Below are 22890 nucleotides of genomic sequence, written 5' to 3'. Positions count from 1 at the left end.
AGCAGAGTAATGGTACAATTTAAGGAGTGATAGACAATTTAGACAGTGATAGAATTTTTCAAATTTAGGTCGTGGATCCCTTACATTTCGATGTATATCATGTCAAAGCCTTAAGGTAACCTAAAAAGGTAGGAGAATCAGTGCCGGCTTCGAAGATTTCGTTTCCTCTTGACACTGTTAAAGATCTTGTGTAGAATTACTTGTGAAAATGGATGATAGATTATGCAAACGCCACTTCTAATTTATGCATGGCCTCAATTCATGTTGACCGCTCAATTCGCAAACATCGGATAGCTATAGGAATGGTGGAGATCAAGTATAGTAAGATAGTCGCAATCCTTGTACCCTGCAAAGTTTCTGGGCTATATTTCAATTCTGCTAATGATCCGATTGTGTCGCAGAAACACTGCATCTCCTGCGTAATTATTGCTTAGGTGCTAGTCTACGTAGTAATTTTTATGGAAATGCTGTACTCTTTTTTCAGTCAATTCCTTTCGTGTACAGAATGAAGGCTAGTTATAAGAAAGGCTTTTTGAGTGATTTATTTACGAAGACGCTTATGTTATAACTGGAAACGTAACGTAGAATGCCTTTAGCGCTTCCATTGCATTTGACATTACAAGATTTTCTTTCACATATATTTGTTAATTCGAAAATTTATTCTGATCTTAAGATTTGTTTCTGGTCATTTTGAAATATGAGGAATCTCTCAGTCCTTTGCAATCTGCCCTTCTCTTCACCGGCATAAATCAAATACTCCTACCAGGTTGATTTGATTTCAGTTGCCTCGATATGCAGTGAAAATTGCTATGTGGATGAAGATTGGGATAAAAAATCCATAACCGTAATTTCATTGACAATAGTTTAACCTATAATAATGACCTTATGTGATTGGTCCCAATCTCCAAAACTAAGCACATGTGTAGTAAAGCAAAAATAGTTTCTCATCATGGTAGTTTCATTTAGGTATAGATCACTCATTCATTTAGGTGTTGATCACTAATTAATCTCTGTAGTCTAAAATCAGTCAATAAGTATTTTGTGTAAACCACAATCCAGTTTATCCATTTGCTGTAATACTTTGATGATATTGATTAGTTGAAGCACATGAAAAGGACACTATTTTCACTCTAAAAACCTTTTGGCTGAATAGTAGAGGTCCTCGTTTACTTTGCTACTAAGATAAGCCGACTTGATTTCTAAATTTTTGGAGCTGTATGTCTTATCGATTGCTTCAGCAGATGTCAAACTAATAGCTGTTCCTTTAACTGCTAGTTTACGGTACCGTGTGTCACCTTGGTTTCCTGTTTGGTGGAAAGCTTGGTGCATTTTTGATATTCACATTTGACTTTGTGGGTGCCCCATCATGTTCTGGAATTCAATGGTATACAATGTTATTTTACTCTATATTCATGAAATACAAACCCTTAATTTATGTAATTATGGTGTGGTATTTGGAGGAGGCATCGGCATTAGCCTTCTCTTATCGATAGGCACCAAGGGGACCACGGTTTATCATCCCATCCAACAGACACAGTGTTGTGCTTGAAATGCCCTTCACACGTGATTCAAGTAGGGATCTGGCCGTCTGAAAATTCTCTATCACTGCCGGGATTTGAACCCGAGCCCACAGAGTGGGAAGCCAACACACTGGCCTCCACACCTACTTGATCCTCATGTAATTATGTGGCTAAAGTAATTTTTAATATACCCTATTCATGGTAGTGATTTGAGGAGAACAAGTGAAGTGGGCTAACCAATCAGGAGGCACCTGAACCAATATGGATGGTATACATATTAAGCAGACAATTCCTACTTGTAGCAGTCATAAATCCTGGTGATGAACTACAAGTAGGTGGTCAAAACGTTGATGGAAATAGAGATACTCACATGGTGGACTGAGAATATTTCCTTCAATTGGTTCTCTGGAAATTACCAGGTCATGCTTCACATGCCTGTGTAAAGACGAGATTCACCACAATAAATTACAACTGAGGGAACTGCCTTCTGAGATGCAGTGATGAAGACATAAGGCCAAATGTTGTGCAACCAAAATCGTCAGTAGCTGCCAAAGGCATCCTGAAGCATGCAGCTCTAGTCAACACAAGAGATGATCCGTCGCCCACAAATCAAGGAGACAAGGCACTGAACCTCCACCTCACAGCAATTCTCTTACCTTTTAACTGGGTACATCACTCGCAGAACTGCGGTCAGGGGTGAAATTTTAGTTTTGAAGGCAAAGGCCCACAATTGAAGTTAGAGCGGTTCTCCACCATAAGTTCCTGCCTCCTCAATGCATCGCATTTGTCTGGTCATAAAATTATCAAATAGGAGCATTGCTGAAGACTCCATTTCAGTTCTGACCAACGGTCTCATCCTTGCTCTGGCTTACCACATGTTATTCCCCGCTGACAATATTGGGTTCCTTCAGAAGGCAGTGAGGAGGATATAGGAGTACTTAAACAAGGATGTGAGGAGTGAGATCTCTTGGGTCCCTCCAAGATTGTATGAATTTCCAAAAATCCATGGATGGGATTGGATTTGGTGTGTGTATTCACCCAAGTCCTTGCAGCAGATGCCTTGCAATAGCAGATTCGACAGTAATATGGTTAACCTTCTTCTCCACATTTTAACGTCGGTATACTTCTCCTACAATGGAATTTTCTATGAGCAGTCAAATGGTGTGGCCATTGAGTCCCCAGTCTCATGTTTACATTTTTTGCTAGAAATTAGGGAGCAGTGAAAAGACACGTTAGGGTAAATCACTTTAAGTAAAGTTGGGAAACATAGGTATATCTCATTTAAATAACAGAATTTCGTCCAGAAAATTATTGGTGGTATATATCAAAGAAACATAATGTATATGTTATCTATCTCTATATTCTCAATGGTGTAGCATGGAGGGAATTTGGAGGAAAATATTTCTGCATCAAATTTTTGCCTAAGGTATTGACAACGTAATGGGCAGTGCTATGCTAGGGCAAGGAGATATGTAATTTGGCCTTACTTGGACACCCTTTTGAAAGGTTTCTGGATAGGTGAGAGTATTTATTCAGAGTTGATCAAGATAGATACCACAGTCGAGGATCAGAATATCCTTCTGAAGACTTCCGCTCAAATTAAACAAACTACTGAAAAATGAGGAGAAATCCATCTGTCATCATGGTTGACTCAGAAAGATAGCTAGGCAGGCTTGAAAGCAACAAAGGAGGGAAGGTGGTTGCCATGAGGTTTAGGGAAAAGATAGTGGGTTGAGAGAGTAAGGGAGTAGTGGTTAGGTCTAGGCAGTGGCGGCGCGTGCGTATACTCATGTTAGCAAGTGCACACCCAAAGATGAATAAATTATAAAAGAAAAATATTCCTTTGCAATGCGAAGGATAAAAGTACTGTCTGCAATGCAAGTCTGTCTGAATATGCAAGAAACATGAGCCTCCGAACGCTACAGCTATCTCCTTTTCGAATTTACCGCTCTACAAGTGTGCGATCCCGTGGCATCATGCCGGGCGCATTTTCGGTCTGTGCGATCGCTTGAGGGAGCTCTGGCGGGACGAGGTAAGCGGGGGGGTATGTGCTGTTCAAAGGGGCGATGGGAGCAGACTCAAAACCATGCGAATGCGCACGCGCATGTTTTTGGTGACTGACTAGCAGGTAGTGTAGTGGTGTAGCCGCCACCTACACTACCTGCGCCCAGGACCCTAGTCCGTCTACAGAGCCATCTGTATAGCCGTTTTCTACACTACTTCCTCATAGGGTGTAAGGAAAAGAGAATGAATTTCAACTACCGTCACTTGTAAAGGTGTGCTGAGAATAATTATTTTCATACATGTTAATATTATTTCTGTTCATGCAATTTTAAGGTTAGAGTGTACCAGTGATATGTTTTGCTTGCTATGTATTCTATTACGACGAAATATGACGCTCATGGATTAGGATTAACATAATATAATTAAATCATCCTATATCTGCTCTAATGCACACCCTAGATAAATTACCACCAGCCGCCACTGGGTCTAGGTGGCATTGGGTCAAGACTTGTGCAGTACTGACGCCAACAATTGGTCCATGTCACAGCACTGATGGTGAATCTACGCATAATAGTAGTATAAATCTCCCAGAATTTACTCTGGCAAGGGTGCTCATTGATTTTATTTCATAATTCCATAATCAGATTGCTCACACTCGGGATCCACTGGATCGTGTTACTAGAATATTGCTTACTAAATGAACAGCTCCAAAATTATTTTTATTGTTTTATTGTGAGTGAATTTAAACTGATGAACTTAGTAATGTGGCTTTAGGTTTAGAATGTTAACTTATTTTGCTGAGAAAGCTAACTGATCAAATCCACATATTATTTCAATTTCCAATAAGTAGGTATGTAAGGATTGAATATTTACAGGTGTTTAATATGCATCCTTTTAAAATAAGTGGGGTCTTCCAATAAAATTACTCTTCAAAATTATTAAACAGGATTACCAATAAGTAATATAGTAATTAATAGTTTAGTGACTAATATGAGAAAAATACAATTTTTTAGGGTTAAATCTCTTAAGTTTAATAAATCCCCCTTCATTTGTGTCTTGGAAGTTTTATCATTAATTTATAACCAGTCATCATGTTTTGAAGGTGTATTTGAAAGAAAGTAAAGTAGGCTATGAAAAGTGTGAAGAAACTAAACTCTGCTCCCTTCTCCTTTAAAATCTCTTACACCTTATTAACATCAGTACCTGCATATTCTATGATTTCATTCTATTATCTCTATTCCTTTTTCAATGCCATCCAATCCTCTATAAGTAGGTTTTCTTTTCTTGGATCTCCCTAGTAATTTCCAATTGCTGCTCATTTACCTCATCTACTTCATCTTCCCTATGGTTGCCTGTCAGTACATCAGAAGGTGGGTTGGGTAGCTGCAATCATCGAAAAATTGCTCTAAGTAAATAAATTATATGTTATTATGTCACCACTTTATGCATTATTTAATGTTGTGTATGCATTAGCCCCTTACGTATATGATTCATTTTCGGTGTCAAAGCAGCAGTTATATTTCTTTATTTTTAGTAATAGAAAGTTTTTGATTGTACCAATGATTGGTATGAGTCTACTTCTCTACTGTTATGCTCAGTTTGTGAAATTGTGCTGTATAAGATGTTTGTGACTTTTGGTAGTACTGTAGTCTGGTATTCTAGACTTAACCTCTGCCTCTATGTAATTGAATGTACCTGCTACATATATACCCTTATCTGCTGCATTATTCCATGTATGCCTTACTGTCAATTTCTACTGGCATTTCCCTCCAATCATTTTACATTCCTAGTCCAAGTTCCCTATTTTATTCCATCCCCTCCCTACTCTACTGCAGGATTATAGTCCCCCATCAGGTCTAAATCTTTTCCTCCCATTATTTTTCTAATAATTTTCTCTAGCCGAACATTCACCCCACCTACTTTCTCCCTATGGTTGTCAATCTAGATGTACAACTGAACTGTCACAAGGTCAGTGGGACATAATTCAATAAAGAATACTTTTTATAACTTCTGTTAAGTTCTCAATAATCTTCTAACCTTTCCCTTTGCTATTGACATTTTGACTACGCATTTATTGAATTATGTGTTGCATTAATTATTATTAAGGCTTCCCGTGAGCATGCGAAGGAGCTCCTGAAATATTAATGGTGAATGTTGCCATCAGTCAGGAAATAATAGAATAAATAATGCTAATCGTTTTATTTGCTCTTTGGTTTCCTTAACTTTGCAAAGTGCTGGATAATTTAATGATGTTATGTCTTCTTCCTATACCATTATTTCCTTCTCAACTTTTAACTTAAAAAACTCATCTGTTAGCTAATGGTGAGCCTACCTTTATGCATCCGGTATTTTTCAAATTGTTAGAACCAGAAAGAGGTTTGGGGAGCTATAAACCAATTCAAGAGGGGGGCAGCTTCCCCTTTCGTGCCCCCTGCTGTGTTATCCCATGCTTCTCAATGCAAAAAATTAATAAGAGGACAATGTTTTTAAGGATAATTAATTCAAATTTCTTAAAAATAAATATTCAAATATGAAACGGTACGGGACAAAAATATTCCTAAATGTATTTTTGTCCCGTAGCTTAAGCTAATGCATTGAGATTTCAACTCTGATATGTCTGAGAGAGAGAATTTAATTTCCAGTTGAGGGAAATGATGTTTTGATATAAACAATCATATACATACCTTGGTATATATAAAGAAGATTAACTAGTGAGTTACTTTATCTAACTTTGAATTTTTGGACAATATGTTTCATATATTGTGTATATATGAGTATATAAACCAAGATCAAAAGTTTGGGCCAATTCAGAGGGGATGTTTGGGAAAAGTAATTAACATTTTTTGTACATTTGAATAAGGTGGTAAGAAAGGAGAATTATTCAATTTTTTACACATTCTGTGTCATACGTAAAGTTTTAGCTTTAAAATAAGCCGTAATTAATGCCTCTAGACAGCTTGATGGTGAAATAGAAAGAATTGTATGATTCAAGGCACTTGGGTAAAAATGGGAAAAAGTATTTTAAACGGATAAAATATTTTTTCGCAAAACGGTCTCGGTTTATTTAGTTTGAAATGGGTATAGACTTGGAAAGAAATTTCATTGAAATCTGAGGTCTTAAGGGACAAACCTTTATTGAATTGAGTCTAGGCTACAGGCTCTGAGATGAATGACCTATGAGTGCGTTTTGAATTTCCCGGGGGTTCGCAGTTGCGAAGCGAATCGCGCAAAGCGGTTTTACAAGTGGTTTGTTGCGTTTGTTGATTTCACGTATTTGTATTTATGTGGTATGTCTTTGGGATACCACCTAAGTTTACCGTTCTGACTTTAGTTTTTCTTGCCCAAGGTATCAAAATGATTGAGACGTACTGTTAAAAGTGTGGTATCGGACTGCAGCGGATAGTGAATCTGAAGAATTACTCCAAAATGAGGCTCGTAAGTCCATGACATTGTTTTTTAAACGCATTTATAACTTCAGCCAGTACATTATTTGGAAGTTGCCTTGTATGGAAACAAACCCTTCATTATATTTTTTGTTTTTTTTTAATCAAGACCATGAAAATGATGTAAATGCTCCTATAATTAATTTCCTATAGCAAGTCACAAACCGCAACTCTCTTTGTTCTTTTACATGATTAATTATTTGTATGTGTAGATTTAAGGTACTGCCTTAGGCATACATTTCTTCGGGAGTGATTTGGTAACAGGTCACGGAAGTAGTTATATTTTTAAGGTTTGCGATTCACTGACTCTGTCATATCCATATTAAGCTTATCTTTTGATAGAAAATGGCCTCAAATGCGTTCACAGTGGGTCCCTAACTGAAGCCTATATGGTTTTATTTTTTTTCAGTTGTCTCATATAAGTATCCTTCAGTCTTGTGCGTGAACACTGTTTACAATCTCGTAACTTAGAATACCAATGTCTAAGGATTAGTGTTTTGACTGTCTTAAATTATGTTGAATCTTTTATTTAACCGTCTATAATGGGCTAGAACCCTCTCTTTGATTCAATGTTAATTTTTTTTCTTGGCTAAAATTTAAAGATTTCTCCAAACAAAAACCCTTGGGAAAAATGTTGGGAAGGAGTGGTGATAAGCGCTCAAAGAGGTAATTGTCACGGAACCCTTAAATTATTTGAGTGCTCTAATGGAAATTCAGTGACAAATGCGTATTTATTAGACCCTCAGTGGCAGCAATGATAGTTCGAGTTTCCCATTGATCAATGGCAAAAAGATTTTGTTTGGTCAAAGGGAAAGATCAGTATGACAAAACAAAAACCTCATTCAGCATTTTTCTATGGAAAAAGTAAAACACCAAGATAGCTACCTGCTTCTCATGAGCTGGTGATGTCATTAAAGGTATGATTCATTCATTAATGCATTCTGGGAAAACAGCTCATTGAGAGAAAGAAATCGTGCACACGAGTGTGAGCAGTGGTGGATTCAGGATAGGGACAACGGGGGAGGCTTAGAAGGGGGTAACCTCCCAGGAGTGGGGGTCCGAACAAAATTATCATTCTATCTAGTGTTAATTGTTTATGCCCTTCTATGGATCTGTCTCTGAATTTTAACATTCTAAAAGTGTGTAAAATACACCCTAAGTTTAGAGCTAATGCTTATTTCAATTCTTTAAGGTAGTTAAACATATCAGAAATATAGCTGAATACTTTTGTACAAAGTGGCAACCCTCAAAAACTTCGATTTTATTTAGTGTGTATTTCAACCCAATGGGCTATAGCACCCTAAGCCCCCTCTTGACTCCCACAGAGCCACCATTGAGTGTGAGCAACAATGACGAGTGGTGGGGAGGCAATAACCCACTTGGCTGCAGTTTATGGTCCCATCTATTTATCAATGAAAGGGTTCAGCCCATCAATTTTTTATGCTAATAGCTTGAGAAGTTGTCAATGGATGCAGGTTATTCACCTTTCAAAGTCAATGGTAATCATTAGTAAAAATAAATTGGTGAAGGAGCTCATATTTTCTTTATTTCTGAATAGGGTAGTTTCCTTCATCAAAGAAAACAAAAGGCATTGATGGCGATTCGTTACCCACCATTAGTGTATTCATAATACACAAATTATTTGGTTTTTGAAATACCGGTTTAGACGAATGGCAAGGGTCAAATTTTAACATCATTTGAAAAAGGCCAGATTGGCGCCCATGCGATTCCACTCCACGTGACGTCACAGGGACCTAGTTTCTACACGAGAGGATAGGAGTTATGCATCGTCAGAGGCTACCAATGCATGCATGAGGCACAGAGCTCAGGGAAACATGTCTTAATAATCACCTATTAAAACTGGCTAAGGTCGGAAAGTTTTCTTCGCTTGATAAGGTATTAATAAACCTTTTTTAAGCCATGCGCTACCAGACAGGAAGGTACTCAGCTACCTGTTAGCATCCTGCGTCCTATCAGCGCTCAGAGCCTCGATCAAGGCCACCTACCAGGCGGGAGGGGGAACCAGAAATACGTCACACGGAGAGATTTCCTTACCCGTCGCGTTTTCGCGCGCTTGAAATTTTTCACTTTTCATTTGATCGTGAAAAATAGATATCGTCATTTAAAAATCTAAAAGCGTGAAATACGTACTCCAGGAGTAATAATCTTTCGATTTAGGCAATAAAAAAATAATAGGAAACCACCCTATTATTGGAAATTATAATTGAATGTCATTTTCTAATGGATGAAAGTGTGCATACTATTTTAATAAGAAATCTGTAAGCACTCCATGTCGCCCATATAAAAAACTGGACATCCTTCCTTTCCCTTGCATTTATATGTTTGTTGCTATGATGTCTGTCAAGAAAAAAATATATCTAATTATGACTCAAATGATAGATATCATAATTATGATACTAGGAGTTCCAAAAATCTTCATTAGACATATGTCAGGACAAAAATTCTGGGCATGCCCCACAACATATGGGTCTATTACTCTATGATGAACTTTCTTTGTAAGTTAAAGGTATTAAAGAACTGCCTCTATTTAAATGCAAACTATGTGTACCTATTTATTTTTACTTGATAATTTATTCTATCATGTAAATTAATTTCTTCGTAAATAATTAGTCTTCTGTGTATTTATACCCTTAGCATGACGTGTCCTATATTTGTATAGTGCAAATCGCTGGACAAATAAATTAATTAATATATCTTTAAAAAGCAAATTCAAATAATCTTGGATTTATGTTACTAAATACCTTCCTATTTTTTAGGAAAAATTTGAGCCACTAACACTCTTTATAATAATCATTTCTTTAATTTCAGTACTGCTTAAGTAGTCATCCAAATAAGCCATGCAATATCCTGCAGTTCAAAGAAATAACTATTATGCTTGACTGTGGTTTGTCTGCCCACACTGTCCTTAATTTTCTACCATTACCTTTGGTGCCCAGCACAAGAATCAATAATTTACCGAATTGGATGCCTCGGGATAGTGTTAATGGACAGCTTGAAGGAGTAAGTATTATTATAATAGATATTGTGCTTCATGGTGAAATAAAAACATATTGTGCTGTTGACTTTCCTTTTTTGTTTCCATATGGTTTTCTGTCTTTCATTCTGTCATTTTTTAATAGGGTGGTCTCCTATTTTTTTAATTGCCTAAATCAAAAGAATATTACTCCTGGGGTATTATTATATTTCACACTTAGATTTTTAAACGACGATATCTATTTTTTGTGATCTGTGCATTCTCTTCGGGTTTTCACCGCGGAGATTAATTTTGTTGAAATGCAATGTTTGTTGAAAATTGTAAATATGAGTATCTGGTATTATTTTTAATGTAGACATTATCAATCAACATGGAAATTTTAAAAAATTGTAGAAAAGCCGGTGAATTTTTGTGTGATATATTAGAGAGTCATCCTGAATTTGGTTGATTATGAAAATAAAGTCAATGGAAGATTAATTTTGTTGAAATGCAATGGTATTTTTTGCCCACAGGAGTTAAAGGAGTGTTGTGGTAGGGTTTTTGTGGACTCAGCTCCAGAATTTGGACCTCCTCAAAGTAATGTAATTGACTTTTCTGAAGTAGATGTCATCCTCATATCTAATTATTTGTGTATGCTGGCCCTGCCATTCATTACTGAAGGCACTGGTTTTGAGGGAGTTGTGTATGCAACAGAGCCAACTTTACAAATTGGAAGGTAAGGGATTGTGTTTTGTGTGCTATGTGAACAATTTTTTCAAAGCCCAAGTGATATTCTATGATTTCAGCCAGTGGCGTAGCCAGGAATTTTGTTTTTTGGGGGGGGGGTCCAAAACCAGGGGAGGAATTTTCGAAATACAGGATACTATGTATGTAGAGGGTTTTAAACTAATTTTAACACTTTTCATAATCAAAAAACATCATTTTTCAAAGAAATCTTTTGTAAAGTCATGATTTTTCAATATTTGATTTTCCTTTGTAAGGCAAAGTACGTTTGCTTCTATATTTTGGAGGTTTGGGGGAGTCCAGACCCCCTGACACCCTCCGTTGCTACGCCACTGATTTCAGCCATCAGCATTTTTTATTTTATTTGAATGTATGTTAGTGGAGAATCTATTAATGTAAGGAAATGATTATTTTTATAGCACTTGATAGTTCATTATTCTTAAATCATTACTGAGTTTTTAGTAACATGGGCATGATCATTTTGAAACATTATTTTACCTATGGTAATAAAAATATTTAGTAACATGAGTTTTTAAAATGTTTTTTGCCATCAATATTTATCCAAGTATAAAAAATCTAGGTTGGCCAGAGACTTTCAAAATAAACTATGTACTTACGAGCATGAAATGAAACACCCTTAGGTACAAAAATATTTCAAAATATTTAGCAATGATATAAGAATAATAAACTCATGAGTACTAAAATATATAATGGTTGTATTAAAAAATTGATATGATTTGTACATTAAATATCGTTTTTTAATGCTTGAATATATGCAGTAGATATATGTTGTTACCCGACTCTTTCATTTTTATTTTATTTTTTTTATATTTTTTAAGACTCTTCATGGAAGAATTGGTTACCTTTGTTGAAAGTAGTCCGCAGGCAACTTCTGCCAGGCACTGGAAGGATTTGTTGCATCTTTTACCTATGCCCCTTTCTGATGCTGATAAACCACGGTCATGGCGCCAGATCTATGATTCTGCAAAAGTGAATGCATCATTGGCTAGGATTCAGATGGTTGGCTATAATGAGCAGTTGGTAAATAACGTATATGTTTTTAATTCATATTTGAAAGTTTTTAAACTCTAATGTTATGTTATTTGAGAGTAGTACCTAATTAAAATATGTAATTACTACATATGTAGGTAGCACTAAATTGTCATTATCTTATTGTCTTTGTGCATAGGTCATTGTGGTTCATTGTTGTTTAGACACTAGTGAACAATTCCTTTTCATATGTAATTACTACATATGCAGGTAGCACTAAATTGTCATTATCTTATTGTCTTTGTGCATAGGTCATTGTGGTTCATTGTTGTTTAGATACTAGTGAACAATTCCTTTTCTTGATGAAATATCCCAGAATAAGAAATGAACCAGATATTGTGCTAAAAATGGTAGAGTAACTCCCACACATTGCATGTCACATTGTTGATAAGGAAACATGATAACTCGTGAGGTAAAAATCAAAACTTCTTCTTAGTTATCTCCAAATCCAATTAAAATTATGGACATAGCTAGAGGGTTCCTATGATGATGGCCCAGAGGGCTAATGTCGTCCCATCCCACCCCCAGAAAAAATGGACATATCAAAATAATGATGGCCATACCCCTAGCTTATATGCCAGGCACCCCTTTTAATATTATACAAAAATATCAGAAGAAATTAGGATAAATTCAATTTATGGAAATGTTAAATTTGAAAATAGTGTTTCTGGGGGAGAAACAACTCCTGTTGAAGTGGGGGATCAACCAAACCCCTGGTCCTATGGCCCACGCCCAGCCGAAATGTCAAGCTATAACCATGATAACAGCAGAGAAGAAACCTAATACAGTTGAACCTCGATAAGTGAGAGTTCAAGGGACCGGCATTTTTTTCTTGCTTATAGAGGTACTTATCCAGTTTTTCACTGACAAAGGTTCTGGGATGACCTCTCTCACTTAAAGAGGTACACACAGGGGCAGTTTGAGGTGATTGGGGGCCCTTGGCTGAGGCTCATGATAGGGCCTTCTTTACCAGAGTCTTCTTCGCAAAATTTTAGGATATTGCTTACCCAGAAATGGATTTTGACTTTATTCTGCCTCTTAAAAAAATACTGTAAAAAGTAATAATTTCACACCTCACAAAATTGAACAATTGTATTATGGTTCTATTATCTATTTAGTGAATTTGCTCTTTAATACTGCACTAAAAAATAAAAAACCTCAAATATAACTTTTTCAAATAAGCCTTTCAAAAATGCATCAAATTCTCTTTATTCTTCGGACACAATCATTTTTATATGCTGTTTTTACACTGAGTGTGTTGTCTATAAAGCAATTGATGAAAACATAGAAATTAATAATTTCAAAAAAATACTTTGGTTTATGTAAAATAAGTCTTTCATATATGCTTTACCATGGATGCGAGCATTGTGAGGCCCCCCTAAGCTCGGGGCCACCAAGCAGCCAACCTGGCCAGACCGCCCCTGGGTAAACATGAGGAAGTAGGGGGAGGAGATTGCAGAGAGTGAGAGATGCAACAACGTAAGCTTCTGAAATTTTCTTTGGAAAAGTAATTCTGTATATCTTTCTCTCTCAACTTCCATCAAAGTGCGGGATAGGGATTGATAGGTGAGATAATCTCTTGAAGCACGTGTTCCCCTCAAGTCAGCATTAAATAAAATGTATGCAAATCTGAAGGATGAGTGTGACTGGTTTACCGTCATTCCTCATTGAGTTTAACAGCGTGGGCATGTTTTCCCACTTGAAACTGGACAAAAATTCTCTCACTTATAGAGGTTTCTAAATTATCACTTACAGAGGCTTTCAAGGGTAAAAATGATGGGACATGGTAATGAGTATCATTCGTAGAGGTTTCTCTCTTATCCAGTTCTTGCTTATTGAGGTTTGTCTGTAATTCCATCAGATGTGATGATGGTATTCTTAGGAACTCTTGGCTGTGGATGCCACTACACAAGCCAAGCAATCATTGATTAATCCCCCAGCAACTGATGGTGGAGGCATAAGGGAGAGATACTCGACCTCTATTATCATCCCATTGAATGATACCAGAGTAAAAAGAATGGGAAGAAACCAACTCTGGAAGAAGTGAGGTGAGGAAGATCCCTACCTCACATTGTAAGTTAGCAATGGTCAAGTAGTCAATGTCCTAATGATGGATCATTCACTGGTTGTGAATACTTATTGACTTGGCTGGATACCACTGTGCCGAAAGAGGCTGAGGCAGATCATCCTCCCTGCAACAGCCATTAAACTGATTTCTATTATCTTTTTAGGACGTGTATGGGGCTTTAAATGTCATGCCCGTGAGCTCTGGATATTGCTTGGGTAGTAGTAATTGGATCATTGCCTCTGAGTATGAGAAAATCGCTTATGTTAGCGGGTCTTCTACACTGACTACTCATCCAAGGTAAGGAGAACCACAGGATGAATCTAACCACAGGATGTGTGATAAACTGTCATTATCAATCCATTATCGGTGTTTATTGTCAATAAGAAAAGGGCTCTGAACCTGCATACAATATACTAACCGCTTAGCGTTAAACAGACCTAAAAATGCACAAGAGTAGTATTTTGTATCTTTATGTAAATATTGTAGGAATCATATACTTATTTTCTATTAGCAGACTGAAGGAAATTTCTGAGAATTACCATATTCATCCAACATGTAGAACTAAGTTTATAGGTATTTTTTTGCATTATTATGCAGCAGTATTAAGATATTTTATCTGTGATACTTACTACTGAATTTGAATATGGGTATATAACTATAGTTATAGGTTGAATTCATTTTTATATTTAAGCTCGGTTCATAGAAAATAAATTGCAATAAATTAACTGTAGGGAGCACTTGATGAGAGATTCCAGTATCCATTTATCAATGGCAACATTCATTGAGAAAATTGGAATAACACTTAGCTAAATTAACAGAGAAATTAGTGTGGGATTTGGTCAATTTTGCATTAACATGATAATTAGAGTGAAACTTGGAATGCTCAGTGTCATTTTCATTTTTTTTTTCATCCATGTTTTGGGAATCAAAAATTTGAATCATGGAAGAAGGCATCTTAGAATGAAAAATAACAATATTAATGAATATAATGTGGAATTGAGAAGGAAACTCAGGAAAATACATTGTTACAGCTAAGAAATTACTCAGCTCAATTTCAATGTAATGTGTGGACTGTTTTCTGTCAGTTCTGCTGAAAAATGATGTGTGGCATCAAGTTTCTTGCATTTTTTCCATAAACCAGCTTGTTAGATAAATGGCTTGATTATCTTAAATTACCTTGATTATTATAATTTTATAACCATGGTTAGGATGATAATTAGGATATTAAATTAAGTTTCAATTTTTGGTGATTGTGAAATGCTAGTTTAAAGTATACCGGGACTAGCCGCGGTGATAACTTTTACGGGAGTCACCCGCAATGCACAATCGTGCGAAAGATCCTTGTGAAATGCTGTTTTGAAAGTTTGATAGAAATGTGTTTTGCCTACTGGAAATTATTGAAGTTATTTATCAAGTAGTCTTCTACAGGCCAATGGACCAGGCAGCATTGAAAAATGCAAATGTTCTCATTCTGACGGGATTAACCCAAACACCAACCGCTAATCCTGATTCGATGCTGGGAGAACTCTGCATGACAGTTGGTATGTAATTTTAATCTTTATTTCAATATATATGGAGTAATATAAGAATACTGGAATAATTGTGTCTTTGCAGTTTTTGCCATAGAAATTGGTTTTTAAAATTATGTATTATCAATAGCCTGATAAGGAATAAAAGATTCTTGTACTTATAAACCAGAAGTAGTTACTATTATTCAGTTAATAATAAATATAGTTAAGCAGAACCCGTCATCTAAGATAGTGGTTTGTAGATGAACCTTGTGGAGTAGCATGATTCATTCTATTGTCATTTAGAATACGGTTTAGTGCTGTATTCTGAAATAGTTTATGAATTTTCTAATTACTATAATCATTTTTATTCCATTTAACAGCGGTGACATTAAGAAGTGGAGGAAGTGTTTTAATCCCGTGCTACCCATCTGGAGTGGTTTATGACCTTTTTGAGTGCCTTTCCAGTCATCTTGACAATTCAGGGCTGACCCATGTTCCAATGTTTTTTGTTTCACCAGTAGCTGATAGTTCTCTGGCTTATTCCAATATTCTTGCTGAATGGTAAGTTTGAAGTTTTTATGCTGTTTAAGAGATAGGTAACCTACTGGTAGTATGCCAAAAGTACTATATTTGGCGTGTTTGGCCTTAGCTATTGAGTTTTGGAGAAATTTTTAGTGTGGAATTGCCAATGGAGAGATTCAATTGCTCAAATGTAATTCCTTAATAATTTATCCATACATACAAACATATAGCCTACTGGCATAAAATGGTTGCTAATCTCTGCTTTCAGTTATTTAATTAAAAGTATTTTTTAAATGTATGTAGCTAAAATCCTGCCTGAGGTTACTGTTAGATTATGTAAAAATATGGAACAATTGCTTTTGGGTGTTTTTGTATTAATTTTACCATGGTTTCCATGCATAGCTTTATCTTCATTATTTCTGCTTATTCCATTGAAATATTCATTGTTTTCATCCAATATTTTACTATGGCTTCTCATTATTCATTTCTCAAATTTCACATTTTACCTGTACCAGCTATTATGTTAATGTTAGTATTGTAAGTCTTTCGTGGACCCCTTGTGTTAGCCCTGTCATAGCATATCTAGTCTTAGGCTTGAGGCAACCAGTGCATGCATGTGGTTTGACAGCTTTATAGCCTGGAGAGGTGAGCATGGAAGATGCTGTTGTGGCTAAGGGGGAGGCCACGCTGGAGAGTAGTTAGAATCCCTGATTGGAGGACAGGCTACGATAAGGTCAGGTCAACAAAGAGTTGGGAGGAGGTAAGCAAATCTGCTGTCGCTGTGTGGGTACGCTTGAGACTCAGGGAGTGTAGTGTGGGATTACCTATAGTGCAGTTGTGATACATGTGTACTACATTCATGTAATTAAATGGTTTAAACCAAACTCCCATTTGTTCCCTTGCTGTGTCTTCCCTGAACCCATTCCTTGAAGCTGAAATCAGATACAGTGGAACCTCGTTAAAGCGAGTACTGGCTATTGCGAGACCCTCGCCATTACGAGAGATAGCCGATGCACTGTCAATTGACCCTATAATAAGCATATTAAAAAATTTGTTTTTACGAGGCCCTTTTGGTGTTGACACTTGCCATAGCGAGAGTTTCGCCGGAGAGATCGCCGGAAAACCTTCATCAAGAGTCCCTTATCTCTGTAATTTCTTGCGATCTGTTAGAAATGAAGTTAACATGGAGTGCTCAGTCTCAAATTCATGTAGTAAACTGTCGTTCGATAAATTAGTAGTTCATTTTGGTGAAAATTTTGATATATATGATAGAAAAGTCTTCCAAGGCAGAAAGGTTATACAACCTCCCACCATTTTCGACTGCAGAAACAAATTATATACGTTATTTCACTTAACTTCCGCTTAACGTACAGGATCAATTAACATACACTGTTCGCAACAGGTATATTGGCTATTATTTGCTCCACCTCCGGTAAAGCAACAATTTGCTATAGCGAGTGTTTATTGGAGCACCGTGGGATCTCGTTTTATAACATACACTGAGTATTTTTCATAGCCAATTGGGGGAATGCCTTGTATTCTATGGTTACCCTGCAAACTTAATAAGTACTTCATTTTTCCTGATCCTAAATTAGAGAAATGATGCTAGACAGTAAGGGTATGACTAAATAATCGATTTTCACAATTGAGTTATCAGATAATTTTTTTATTTCTAATTATGGTAAGGTGTGGAAATACTTGTTTACAGAAGAATACTCCATCACCATTGTGTGACGAATATGTTAATGCAATGCTTAGTAAAAGTGTAAAACACGTACGTCTATTGAATGACTGTGCTACAACATAAAGTTGGTTATCCTCCTACATGTTACTTATCCCATTGAACTCTTCTTTTGAGGATCCTAATTTTATTTGTAAAAACTGTTCATAATCATGTCATTTCTGTTTCAGGCTGTCTCAAGCCAAGCAGAATAAGGTTTACCTACCAGAAGAGCCATTCCCTCATGCATTTTTAGTAAAAACTGGACGTTTGAAACATTTCAAAAACCTGTATGCAGAAGGATTCAGTACTGATTATCGCCAGGTAACACTATTTCTTAGTCTACTTCATCATGAATTTTCACCTGAATTTTCACATATTGCTATTTACAGACATAATATTTTTGCATTATTCCGAAAAAAAATTTAAATTGTATGAGCTTCAGTATTTTTATTTGAACAACTTATTTAACCCTCAATTAAAGGAATTTTAAAAATGTGCCTTCTTTTATGTAACTGCATTTTGAAATCACAGTATACCTTATGTTTAAGATTGAAAATTGCTTTATGAAAGTTGATGAAAATGAATATTTTGATGATCTTTTCAATTGAGCTCGTGGCCATTAGTGCTATTGATCACGGGAGTTATCTACAGAGTTTTTTTTTAGCAAAATTGGTTTAAATATCTCAAAGGAAATGCATAATTTTAATGCAATTATTATTGTTTGTACATGTCTCAACATTCAGCCATGTGTTGTGTTCTGTGGGCATCCTAGTCTACGTTTTGGTGACTCGGTTCATTTTGTAGAATTGTGGGGGTCCAATCCACTTCACACCGTTATATTTACTGGTAAGTAAATGTAGGCCCGGAACTAGAGCGAGTCAAAGGGGGTACATGCCCCAGGCGGCAGATTTCAGGGGGCGTCAAAATTTGATAGTTTATTTTCAAAATTTATTTGATTTTGCTAATTAAATTACTGAACAACAATATTGACAACATTTCTTAATGGAAATCATATAATGTTTAATATCAACTTCGGCATTAAAAAAAAAAAATAGCTTATGGAAGTATCACATATATTTTTGTGGGGGGGGAGGGGGTGGGGTAGCATGAGGGATCAGGGAAGGGAAGACAGCAAACTGATCTTTGCCCCCCTGGCAAAACTCCTAGTTCCGGCCGTGCGTGAATGTTCTGTTGAGCTTGAGTATGATTTGTTCATTATTTATCTGTCACATATATTTTTTCAGAGCCAGACTTTCCATACCTGGAAGCATTAGCTCCATTTCAGCCCCTGGCCATGAAAGCTGTACATTGCCCCATAGATACAAGTCTTAACTTCACTCAAGCCAATAAACTCATCAGGGATTTGAAGCCAACGACTTTGGTTCTTCCTCATCAGTACACTCTACCTCCACCTACTGCTACTCATCGTGTAGATCTAGTGGTGGAATCGGTATGCTTATTGCTAAAATTTAGTGCAGTTTCACAATATTTCATAGTAGTTAATCTTTTTCTTTTTGAGTTTTGATTTCTTAATGAATTCATATGATTTTAATTTTATCATAAACTGTAGTATCTATCAATATCTAAGAGTAAAGAAGTGGTTAATTTTCTCAGAACAGATTTTTGCCAAAATATTTTTTTACCTAGCTCCTTTGGATATTAAGTGGCCTACTCAAATTAATGTTGGTGGAAATTTTACTGGAAAGAAATTTTTTTAACTTTTGTCATGGGCAAAATTGAATTTGGTGGCTTTACAAAATTATTTAAGTGAAATTTTGTTCCATTTTATTTCATAATTCCTCATCTTTCATTTTAGGTAATCTAAATGGATCACGAGCTTAGTAAACTGGTTCCTAACTTTTCATTATGGGCCATGATTAATGTTTAAATTCTTTAATCTGAGGAAAGCTACTTTTTGAAATCATGTCCTAATCACAGATTGTGTCCTGAACACAATTATGGTGTTCAGTTTTTTGGGAATGTATCCAAATTTTTGATTGACATTGATTTGTAAAAATGATGTTATCAGTTAGTGAATATTTTTTTCTGTTTTTCATATATATATATATATATATATTGGCTTTTTACAATTTCACTCTAGGAAACACCACCCATCCCTTTCAAAAGAGGCGAAGTTTTAAGCTTACCCTTGCGTCGTAGACAAGGACGAATCGATGTTGAAGTTGAACTTGCTGGACGTCTAGTACCTACTGAGGTTAAGCCTGGAATTGCATTAGCTACTCTTACTGGTGACCTTCATGTACGAGATAATAAGCGTGTCCTTAAGGTATGTGCCCCCTTCAATATTTTATATAGATTTGTGGAATCAGATACTTAATACTTTTTTTTATTCTATGAGTAACTTTTCTTCTCACTTTTTTATTCCAATATCTTTCACTAATTCCACATTCATTCAGTGTTTATTCACTTCCTTATGGAAGCTTTTGGTAAAATTTACTGTTGACACTTGGACCCCACCCATAGGTTGAAGAAGACAATGACAAAGCTCATCTTGCGAAGAAAAAAAGAGTGCAAGATGTTCTTAAAAAAAAGCCTTCTGGTTACACTTGGGGATCTTTGGATATTGATAATTTTATTCAGAAGATCACACAGGAAGGCATTACTGATGCCAAAGTTGAGCAAGGATCTAGTGGATATATTATTCACTTGGTATGTATTGGAGTTTTAGTATGAAGAAGCTTATCAGATTGTCAATTTAGATTCTTTCTCATGCAATCTTCCAAAAACACATTTACTACTCCTTTGGTCATAATGACCCACGAATCAGTCACTTTTTTGGCCTCTCGTAGCATGCATTTGGTCACAGCTACTTCGGTGCCACATTTATGATGTGACCTATGTCAATAGGGTGGTTTCCTATTATTCTTTTATTGCTTAAATTGATAGATTATTACTCCTGGAGTACGTATTTCACGCTTTTATATTTTTAAATGAGGATATCTATTTTTGGCAATTAAATGAAAAGTGAAAATTTTCAAGCGCGCGAAAATGCGACGGGTAAGTATGAATGCCGGGAAAAACTTCGTGTGACGTCGTTCTGGTTCTCGCTGCCGCAACTGAGGTGATCTTGGGGCGAGGCTCTGAGCGCTGATACGACGCAGGATGCTAGCAGGTAGCAGAGTACCCTGCTAGCTGGTAGCGCTTGGCTTAAATAAGGATTATTAATACATTATCAAACGAAGAAAACTTTCCAACCTTAGCCAGTTTTAATAGGTGATTATTAAGACATGTTTCCCTGAGCTCTGTGCCTCATGCATGCATTGGTAACCTCAGACAATGTAAAACTCCTATCTACTCGTATAGAAACTAGGTCACTGTGACGTCACGTGGAGTGGCATCGCATGGGCGCCAATCTGGCCTTTTTCAAATGAGGATAAAATTGACCCTTGCCATTCGTCTAAACCGGTATTTCTAAAACCAAATAATTTGTATATTATGAATACACTTATGGTGAGCAACGAATCGCAATCAATGCCTTTCGTTTTCTTTGATGAAGGAAACTACCCTATTTTGACGTGAAATATATCATTTATGATGTAGCTGAATGCACAATAAAACTCAAATGGAAAGGATCCAAGTTTTAAGCGAAAGGAATGAGTAAAACACAATGGCACAATGGGTTAATTCATCTAAAAGTCCACGGCAGGGAATGTGTTAATGGAATAACTATATTTTGAGGAAATAATTAATAACTACTTATTGTACAGTGAGTTAAATTTTATGAAGCCATTGTGTAATAGGTTTAATTTTTTTATTTAAATATCAAGTTACTTAAGCCAACAGCTCCTTTCCATCTGATCTTATTATGTGTCAGTAATGAAGAGGCAGAAATTAAGAGAACAGATCATGTATGCAATCTGTATCTTGTAATATATTCAGGGAACTATTGTGCCTTAATCTATTTGTTATGCTATGAACTTAGAGGGTTTAATTCTCTTCTTGCAGCAAAATGAAGATACCTTGATTCAGGTTGAAGACCACTCAACACATATTTATTGTGAAGGTGAAGAGCATCTAAGGTTAAAACTTCGAAATATACTTCTTCAGTGTTTAAATAAATTTTAATACATTTTTTATAAGAACTGAAATTCATATTAAACAATTCCTCTCCCTGGTATTTCACCCCATAATTATTAGCATTTTCTTTTAATTTGGGATTCTGTGATGTTTAAATGTGAGATTCTAAATAGCTTTTAGTGTTTTTTATTTCTTTTGCCTGGTAATGGTGCCACAGGTCACAGCTCCTAACCTGACTGTCTCAGATTTTTCATGAAATTTGGTAGGAAATTAACCCTTTTACTGCCAGCCCATTTCAAGTGGGATGTGCGAAGACTGCCAAGGCTATTTTCCAGAAATTGCAACAGTTCAGATTTTAAAATTTTTCAGCTACTTAATTTTATTTAATACATCTAGATTTTTTCCCAATACTTAAGATACATTTATATCCTATAACCATAGATAAATTATGGGGGTTTTCTTAAGTTACGGCCGTTGAAAAGGTCACAATCACGAAAAAAAAAAGTCAAATTAAGATAAATCGGCCACTCAACCAGCAAGGGCCAATACATATATCTGCCCGGTGGCAGTAGAAGGGTGAAATCTCATGAAAATTTGCTGATACGCAAAGTTTTAACCCTCGGCTAATCGTGAAATTCATTCAGCAGGGTTGCAAGCATAACAAAAAATTCAAGATTTGTCCTAGCATGCTTTACGAAAAGATATCATTACTTAGCTAATAGTTGTGGTAGAAAGGTGGCCTGTTGGTCTTATTTTAAAGCTAAAGGAACATAATTTCAGGAAAAAATGTTAGATTTTAAAATGCCGATTTGTTTATTCCTTGGCTCACCCTGTGACCTTTGTAGTTTGAGTATCAAAGAAATTAATCTCAAATTTTATTGGAAAAAATATGTTAAACAGTTAAATGTAGTCTGTCTTTGTATAAATTTCTTTTTGAGATGGCTTTGGGAATAGGAGTAAAAAAATCATGAAATCATTTTTGCATCAAATCTTCATGAAATCATGACTTTACATTCCATAGAAAATGTAGCATTTATGAATAGAAATTACCAGATATTGGAAGAATAAAATTTAATGCCCTATACAACATGCAGGGAAATATATAATCAAAAACTAGTCCGTGTTTCCTCCTCGGAAGTGCTTCTGCTGAACTCTGAGTGTCCTAAGCTGTTAATAGGTAAGTTATCCCAGTTGCAGCACTTGGATCGACCTTGGCAGGAACTTGTTCATTTGGAATATTAAGAATGTCTGGCTGGTGAGGATACACACATGATGGTGATAGGCCCTTTGGGA

The 22890-nt window shown here is 36.0% G+C and overlaps 1 protein-coding gene across 3 annotated transcripts; it reads left to right on the top strand.

The window, feature by feature from the left end:
* The first annotated feature begins 11 nt into the window (after positions 1-11).
* On the top strand, positions 12-21668 carry LOC124154310 (integrator complex subunit 9). 3 transcript variants are annotated; one of them, XM_046527958.1, is made up of 14 exons: positions 12-128; positions 6871-6959; positions 9797-9988; positions 10475-10677; positions 11525-11726; positions 13967-14100; positions 15232-15344; positions 15695-15875; positions 17748-17880; positions 18303-18405; positions 18804-19009; positions 19661-19846; positions 20044-20229; positions 21526-21668. In XM_046527958.1, exons 2-14 carry the CDS (start codon positions 6951-6953, stop codon positions 21643-21645), a joined length of 1968 nt encoding a protein of 655 aa, XP_046383914.1. In that variant the 5' UTR covers positions 12-128; positions 6871-6950; the 3' UTR covers positions 21646-21668. The 3 variants fall into 3 exon arrangements, with proteins under 3 accessions (XP_046383914.1, XP_046383916.1, XP_046383915.1); XM_046527959.1 differs by lacking the exon at positions 12-128 and adding an exon at positions 6752-6770; XM_046527960.1 differs by lacking the exon at positions 6871-6959.
* Positions 21669-22890: the final 1222 nt, after the last annotated feature.

This window comes from Ischnura elegans, chromosome 2 (assembly GCF_921293095.1).
Source record: "Ischnura elegans chromosome 2, ioIscEleg1.1, whole genome shotgun sequence".
Classification (NCBI taxonomy): Eukaryota; Metazoa; Arthropoda; class Insecta; order Odonata; family Coenagrionidae; genus Ischnura; species Ischnura elegans.
Note: the sequence above shows the minus strand (reverse complement) of the source record. Positions and strands in the feature narration are given on the sequence as shown.